The sequence below is a fragment of the Phaseolus vulgaris genome, chromosome 7 (genome assembly GCF_000499845.2).
Source record: "Phaseolus vulgaris cultivar G19833 chromosome 7, P. vulgaris v2.0, whole genome shotgun sequence".
Taxonomy (NCBI): domain Eukaryota; kingdom Viridiplantae; phylum Streptophyta; class Magnoliopsida; order Fabales; family Fabaceae; genus Phaseolus; species Phaseolus vulgaris.
This window is the reverse complement of record NC_023753.2, coordinates 29,222,359-29,230,614: the sequence shown is the minus strand read 5'-3', so window position 1 is coordinate 29,230,614 and position 8,256 is coordinate 29,222,359. Positions and strand designations below refer to the sequence as shown.

The 8,256-nt window shown below is 33.2% G+C and overlaps 1 protein-coding gene across 2 annotated transcripts; it reads right to left on the bottom strand.

Annotated features, from left to right (window-relative positions):
• On the bottom strand, nt 1–6,754 carry LOC137829743 (serine/threonine-protein kinase Nek4-like). 2 transcript variants are annotated; one of them, XM_068636630.1, is made up of 15 exons: nt 6,394–6,754; nt 6,162–6,255; nt 6,014–6,080; nt 5,696–5,761; nt 5,077–5,123; nt 4,921–4,966; nt 4,728–4,808; nt 4,581–4,623; nt 4,438–4,487; nt 4,281–4,362; nt 4,110–4,159; nt 3,574–3,647; nt 2,403–2,454; nt 1,356–1,817; nt 1–1,054 (listed from the first exon to the last, which is right to left on the bottom strand). In XM_068636630.1, exons 2-15 carry the CDS (start codon nt 6,245–6,247, stop codon nt 428–430), a joined length of 1,833 nt encoding a protein of 610 aa, XP_068492731.1. In that variant the 5' UTR covers nt 6,248–6,255; nt 6,394–6,754; the 3' UTR covers nt 1–427. The 2 variants fall into 2 exon arrangements, with proteins under 2 accessions (XP_068492731.1, XP_068492730.1); XM_068636629.1 differs by having other exon boundaries at nt 6,162–6,260; nt 6,394–6,528.
• Between the last annotated feature and the right edge of the window lie 1,502 nt (nt 6,755–8,256).

Below are 8,256 nucleotides of genomic sequence, written 5' to 3'. Positions count from 1 at the left end.
TAAGAATAAGAACAATATCCCATTATATAGAAGCTAAGCTACTCTTCACTTTATAACATAGTTCTACGTTAGATTATACTCATGTTAATCATCACAAGAGTGCGTCAGAAATCCTTGGACAACTACAGTATCTCTAAACCTTGGTCAACAAGCTGTTTCCCTTGGAGAAATCTCAGGCCCGAATGGCTTCAACGACACCCGAGAGCTCTTCAAACCTCTGCTGTTGTAGGAGCGGTGCACTGCACTAGTAATAGCACTCCTTGTTTTGATCCACTACTGATAAAGTTAACTTCAAACTAGTTGTGCTAGTGCTGCAGAGTGCAGCATATCAGAAAATGAGAATGATGTCAACTACAATAAGATTAGAAGCTGAGCTACTGATCAAATTTACACTACTGTTAACTATCTAAAAGAGCATCAAGAAACCTTAGGCAACAGTTTCTTTGAAGCTCTTAGCCAACCAAATAGCTGTCTCTCTCGGGGAAACCTTCTCAGGACCGAATGGCTTCAACAACACTCCAAGCTCTTCAAACCTCTGTTGCTGTAGGAGCCGAGCAGAGAACTCAAGCAAACCCTCCAATGCCTCTGCACGTTGCTGGTAAGACGAGGGGTCAAACCTGCGTTGGCAAGACTCGGCAGAGAAGAGACTTGAAACAGCATGCTCAGAGCATTCATTGCCATGTGAAACTGGAGCAGCACCCTTTGGGGATTGTACACTTGAAGGGACACTGACTTTGTCCACAACTTGGATTGTGCACTTGTCTTTCGTGATTAAGCACTCGGCACTCTTTGGGGAACCAGAAGAACACTGAGCCGAATTTGATGAAGTTCCACAAACAGGAAAGAGAGAATCCTGACAAGAGGCTAGAGGGAATTCGGCAATCTTGTCAATTCGCGGTGCATTGACAGAAACATCAGGAGAGTCCATGCCCCGGAGAAGACCAACATTAGCTCTATATGGGGTGGTCATACACATGGTTTTGGTAGGGAGTGGAAGAGAAGCTCTGCGAGATGGTGGTGTAAATTTAACACCTGGAGTAGAAGATGCTGGAAGCTGAAATGATAACAAGCAAACAAATAAAATGACATACACCCAGGAAAATAACACTAATTCATCATGTCACGAGACTTGACATTGATAGGGTGTACCTTAATGCATGAACACAAGCATGCATGCACGCTGAACCTAAATGCATAATACATGATTTCATATGACATGATTCAAATGCTAATTCAGGTTGAGAAGTTAAGTTAATTGTCTCGGTACAGTCAATGTCAAATTATTTTTTTCTCTTTAAATTTCTTCTGTCATCAAAATATACGGAGGTATTGAAAAGTGGTGAACTTGAACTTACTAAATCACGCTTGGAACCTGTATGAGATGCCTTTGATGGTATTGTCTGCCTTCGGGGAGTGGCATATTCCTTAGCTGTTCTGAATCTTGGCATCCTATCAACAGTTGAGGACTTTGTGTCTTTTGACTTGTTACAATTGCATTCTTCACGCACACAACCAACAGAGAGCTCATAGTGTTTCTCTTTTGAACAAGAGAAACCATGACCTCTTTGAGTAGAACACACAGAACCTACTTCAGTTCCAGATATACTAGGATTCAATGCCCTGTCATTGCTGAATGACAATCTTTTGCCTCTACCAGAAAGTGTAGAAACAGAATCTGGCTCAACAAACTGAGTCCTTCTTACATAGTTTGAATCAGACCATTGGAATGGATAAGTACTTCTTCTAGGGTTATTTAATTTCAAGTGAATTTTAAGAATGTAAGGCTGAAGATGCGGATGATTTAGTAACTCTGCAGCCTGCCAAAAAAATTGCACTTCAGTAGTGTTGAATAAATCCACCAAAATGACGTTAAACTGAACAGAAATCAACTAATTATAACCACTGCATCCAAAAGTATGCTCAAAATGGAAACCACATAAATGGTTCTATAAGAAGCCCCCTTGACATACGCGTTATGCAGTAAAGTAAAATAAACAATCCATACATTTTTTCACGTCACATTACACATTCCACAAGCAAAGCCTCGGGTAACTAACTTAACTAGATAATGGTTCACACAATATACAAGAATAGATTCTGGGAAAAGACAACTAAGGGATCAATCACAAAGAATCTATTCCGCTTATACAATATAAGTTAAAAGATAAAAGTCAAAATCATAACTAAAAAATTTGCAAAAATAAAAACTAAAAATTTGAGACCAGAGAATCCACATCTACATATGAACTTTCTGCTGTGATGACATCTGGCTTGTATTTATGATTCAAAGACAATGACATGTACAGTCAATTATGTCAGCACACCATTATTTTATAAACTCGTCTTCATTAATCAATTCACATCTTGACAAAAAACAACGAAATAAGCTACAAAAAGCATACACTAGGCCGAAGCTCTGGATTCTTCCGCAGCATACTCTTAACGAGCCCCCGACTGAAAGAAGAAACAGACATATTATCACAATAAGTTGCATAGATCATATCACTTAATGGTGACATGGAGCCAATGAAATGAGCAGCAAAAGTGAAAAATAATTGTATTAAGATCAACTGTTTGGATCAATAGAAATATCCAAAATCTGGGAGCTGCTAATATCAAGAATTGAAGCACATACTCAGTTTGACAGGATTGAAATAATAGTAATTCCTAAATCAGTCAAGAGACTTTTGTCAATTGAAAAACTCTTTTAAAATTTAAACACAGGAAACACTCTCTTCATAATCTGTTTAGGGTTTGTGGAGATCAAACTCAAAGAAGCAAGGGTCAATCTAATCAAACTGCTAATGGAGATCATTTCTATCTCATCTCTCTGTTTTTACTTCTTTTAATATTTTTCACTAAATCCAGGGTTGAGGAAAGAGAAAACTCTATACGATTATTACGTGATTTGATTTGTTACATCTTAATTCATGATTTTATCATTCAATTGAGTCAATTCTTCAGTTCTTAATGCCATTTTTGAACTGGTCCCTTAGGAATGGAAATTAAACACGATCTCTCAAATGGAAGATTGGTTATTGCATTTGATCTTGAGGAATTTGACCATAGTGGTTGAAAACCTAGGAATAAGACTTAATAATTGTGTAATATCATAAACATGCTACATGCTTGTTTGGGTTAGGAACATCTAAGAAACTAAGGTTCTCAGTGGGCACAAAGGATAAATGCCAAGGAATTGAATTTGGTCTAGAGTAGTGACTTTTATGTCAAATAGATTATAATCACTTAAATTGAGAGACAAATCAAATTCCTTGAAGAATAGAGAGGAATCTAACCCTCATCGAGGGCAATCAATATTGTTACATTGGTTGTGAATTGTAACCTGCATCTTATTTGTTCTGTTTTTGTATTCTTATTCTCTTTTCTCTTTTTTTCTGGATTATCAATTCAAATATATATAAACTTTTGTGGTTTGGCACTTAGATCTAATCCTAAAGGGAATGATACTTTATATTTTACTAATCAATAACAGTCAATACACTTGCTATTGTTTCCCTGTAAACGGATAAAGAGACTAAAGAAATAAAGATTACTAGGAAATAGAAGACTTACAAAGAACCAGAATACACTGTTGGTAGTGGAGCCACTAATGACTTGTTTATTTTGTTAATCAGTGCTTGCATATCCTGCTCAAATAAAAGACAAAAAAGAAAGAACTGATTTCACGTTGTCTTCCACAATGTAATAGTTCATACACCACCATGGAAACTCATGATGCAATATATTGTTTCAAGTTTCAAATTAATTTGTAATCCCGTCAAATTTCCCTTAGGCATTGTTTGGTTTAAAGGATCAATGAAGATGGAATTAAGGTGGGGTGTTTGGTAGGGGATGAAGTGAAGAAAAATAATTTTAAAAAATGGTGGAACTATTTTTCACATACTTCTACTCATCTCTCTCCGAATCTTTTCTTTATTTCTTTTCAACCAAACACCTTTAATTCTCAATTTATTTCTCACCTATTCCCACTCTATCAACTTATTTTCATCCATCCTACTTCTCTACCCTCTACCAAGTAGGGCATTATCATAAAAAGTTTTGCCAATAACGTATCATTAAGAAACAGCCAGCAAAAGAGAGAAACTTACAAGAGCTTTAAAAGCTGGTTTGTGAGCAGCCATTTCATACACACAACATCCTAACAATTATTTTAAAATGCAACAAACGTCAATTGCAAATGAAAGTACACTTGAAGATGAGAAAGGAAAGAGAAATTAAGTCTAGGTGATCTCACGAGTAAAAAAATAAATCTATCTCACCCAAAGACCAGATATCTGATTTAGAGCCATAGGGTATATCAGCAAGAAGTTCGGGGCACATATAACTTGGAGTCCCGACAACCTAAGTTTAGAGCAAGAACACACCTAAGATATCAGGTGAGATTAATTAAAAAAATAGGTTGGCTGTAACACTCACCGAGGATGCAAGATCATCACATGTCAACATTTTAGCTAGACCGAAGTCACCTGCATCCACATACACAAAATGTTCAGTTCAGAGTCCAAACACATTCATGAAGTGTAAGTGCAGTTTGAGAACCAAATGAAGAAAGCCATTACCTAGACGTATATCTTGATCTTTTGTCAAGAATATATTTGAACACTGAAAACGACATGGATAAAAGGTCATATAAAGTGGATCCTCAAAGATTTCAGATACTCAGCAACATAACATCTTTGGTAAATGAACTAAGAGAAATCATTCACCTTGACATCACGATGAAGAATATGATTTGCATGCAAGTAATCTAGTGCCATCAGCAGTTGAACCAGCCACTTACAGAGCCTCTGTACACAAAAGATTTATAGATATTAACTAGTTAAATTCCATACACTCTCACATAGGAGTTGAAATTATTCATGTCAGGCTAAAAAGTAAATGGCTGTTAGGACAATCAACCTCTTCAGGAAAATGTACGCCATTGGCTTTTTTAATAGCTTCAGTCCTGCAAAGAAATTACAGTAGGGAAACTTACTTCACAACTAAAAGATAAAATGTACTCGTATATGTTCTGAGTTACACAAATATTTAAACTTAATGCAAATCATGACTTACATATCTCCTCCTTCACAATAGCCAATGACGATACATACAAAACAACCCTGGAAGTGCAGGCACCAGTTTCAATTAGTTCACAGTTAACCCACTGATTTAAATTTATCTTACTTTTCCCACCCAAAACTTAAAATTCGTGTTTCTCCTCAGCTATGTTTCCAAACAACCCAGAACTTATGCTTTAGCTTACGAATCCACTTTTTAATTAAAGGGACAAATTAAAAGAAAGAACTAGTTTTTACAAGTGACTAGCAATGGAAAATGAAAAGGCAAGTTATTTAGCTGTATGTTAAATGCAAAACAAAGTGACAAGGAGCACTAAGTCAAGTTCTCCATTACAAAATTGACCAAGAATTAAAACTCGTAATTTGTATTATAAAAAAGAGGTTTCACTATCAAGGTCATCAATACTCCGATAAAAATTCAGCATTTATAAAGAAATAAAACATCATTAAACTTTTCGAGTTCAAAATTAGTCATGTCTCTCAAACATAAACCAGAATTTATACTCCTGCAACTCTTAGTAATTAAAATAAACAAAAACAAAACAGAATAAGAAAAGACAACAAAATTTAAAAAGTTCTAATTTTTTATGTTTTTTTTCTTCTTTAAGGCTAACCTTTTCTACCCAGGAATCTTTATACTCCACGATAAATGGGTTTCGAACTTTAGAGATAAGCTCCATCTGCAAATTAACAAGGAAGAATAAACAGGGCATCTAAGAATCTTCAGCAATAGAAAAAACAAGACAAAGTAAGTATCCCGCTCCACATTATAAAACAAAAAAAACCATCAAATAGAAACAAATGTACACTAAATATTACATAAAAAACCACATGCAACAGTAAATAACAAAAAACATAAACCCTAGACAAACATCAACTTCAGAAGCTGCAGAAAAAATATATTCTTTTAAAAATGGTGGTGTTAGTACAACCTCCTGGTGAGCAGATCTGCGTATTCTGTCCGTCTGGCGAGCAAGCCGGATCTTCTTAAGAACATACCTAATTTTATACAAAAAAATAAAAAATAAAAAAGTGTAAAATGATGTTATTCATGAGGGTGAATATAAGCAAAAGGGTCACCTCTTGTTTTCGTGCCTGTGTCTGACAAGTAGAGCAGAAGCAAAGGAGCCTCTTCCAATCTGTTCTAGAATTTCATACTGTTCCATTTTCAGTGCTTCACTTCAACATAGATAGAGAGTACAGAAAGAAGAGAAAGAGAGGAAGAAGAAGAAGAAGAAGAAAATATAGTAAGAGAAGTAAAGTAAAAGTGTATATAAGCGTGGTGTGGTTGAAGAGAGCGTTAGAAGCTTACCTTGCCCGTGCTCTTATTGTATTTATTTTATTCATCTGTTTCCTGTTGAGTCATTTTCCCAGAATAAGCTTTTAGACTTTGACCCCATTCTTCTTCTTCTCTTTCTATTTGAATTAAAAAAAATTCAGCTTTCCTTTTCAGTTTCTCTTACTTCAAATTCTTTTCTTTTTCCTTTGCCGCTCTCCATAATCAATTGATTTAAAATAAAAGCATAGAATATTTACGCGGGTTGGTGGGTCAGGAATCAGAATTTGGTGGGTCAGGAATCAGAGTTTGCCATTGCTCCTACAAAATCCAAACCATAGCCAACACCGTACCACCATTATTTGTTTCATTAACTATTCACCACTTCATGTCTTTCTATTTGGACTTTTGACTATTTTTCTTTTCACAAAATAATTGTTTTTTTCCAAAATCTTTTTTGCTTAATTAATGCCAAATATTATCAGATAAGCAAGTTGTTTGGGAGTATAAAGCCCTTCTGCTGGTTTCTATTTCGAGCATGAATTCAAAAACAACAACTTCAACGGAGTCTTCATGTAGGTTCACGAATCACCAGTTTTTTGTTTCAATCAAATTTTAATTACAGATTTAGTTTTTTAATTCTCAAATACTAGTTCCTATCTATTTTTTTTTATATGATGTTGGTTTTGGCTTATATGATATCTGTTTTTTAATCAGGATTTTATGGAGAAGAGAATGAAAAAAAATATCTGTCAACAATAAATATTTTTTCCCTGAAAATGAAAAGATACAGAAGGAAGTTAATTCGTCATGTATTATTTTTTAATTTACCTGCACTATTTTTTATATTTCATTATTTTAAGATTTTTTAATATTAAAAAATAGTATTTTTATTTATTTATAAAGATACGATTTATTTTCCAATTTTATATAGTACATGTTTATATTAATATATTTTTATTGTATATTTTTGTGTATAATTATTATGTTACTTGTTGACTGGAACTGTAATATAATGTTTTTCATAAGTTTCAGTTTATTCAATTCATCCTATTTTAATTGTTTATAATTATATATATATATATATATATATATCATAGTATTATTATTTTACTACCATACAAATTAACTAGAATAAAAATGTTCCAATTAAACTACTGCCCTTAAATTCATGTTGTGTAAGCAACTATATTAAATGAACGAAGAAATAATTTTGTTATCTACTCTGTTTCTCTTCTATATATTCTAATTGATAAATTGTATTTATTTTCTATATAATTTAGACATATATATTTATTGTTTTTTAGTAAAATGATAGTAACGACGTCTCAAATTTTTAAATAACATTCATCACTTTGTTTTGAATAAATAACATTAATCATGCTTGCGTTTTTAATAAAATAAACTCACTTATCTTATTTTATTTAAAATTAATATATTGACTAAAATTTAAATAAAAATATGAAAATAAAAAGTTTTAAAATATAAAAAATTAAAGAAATATATATAAAAAAATTAAAGAATTTAATTCTAGGAAAATTATTCTCATATTTTTTTTAAGGTATGGAAAATATGCGTTTGATGTCTATTGTATGAGAAAAACATGCAAGTAAAATTATAATATCAATTGCATTAAGAGCGGTTAATATCAATTGAGTTCATAAGTGATAATTGGTAGAGTTTAGAAAAGGAGAAACCAGTGTTGTTGCTAGATTCTCACTAAGATATGAATAATTATTTGATTTTCATTCATGAGAGAAGAGTAGGGAAAAGAAAAACAACATAATTGTAACTTAGCATTTCTCTACTACCACAACAAAGAAGGCAACCGGGTGGAAGAAAGAAAAATGAGAGTAATCAATGCAAACTCTATATTTTATTATGAGATTGAGAGGAATA

Bases quoted from the DNA above. Each gene is read 5' to 3' on its own strand.
- LOC137829743 (XM_068636629.1), bottom strand. From the start codon at position 6,428: ATGAATAAAATAAATACAATAAGAGCACGGGCAAG. The intron at 5,124-5,695 runs GTTAGCCTTAAA...CTGCACTTCCAG, and splicing joins AAGATTCCTGGGTAGAAAAG to GGTTGTTTTGTATGTATCGT. The intron at 4,160-4,280 runs GTGAGATAGATT...AATAATTGTTAG, and splicing joins ATCAGATATCTGGTCTTTGG to GATGTTGTGTGTATGAAATG.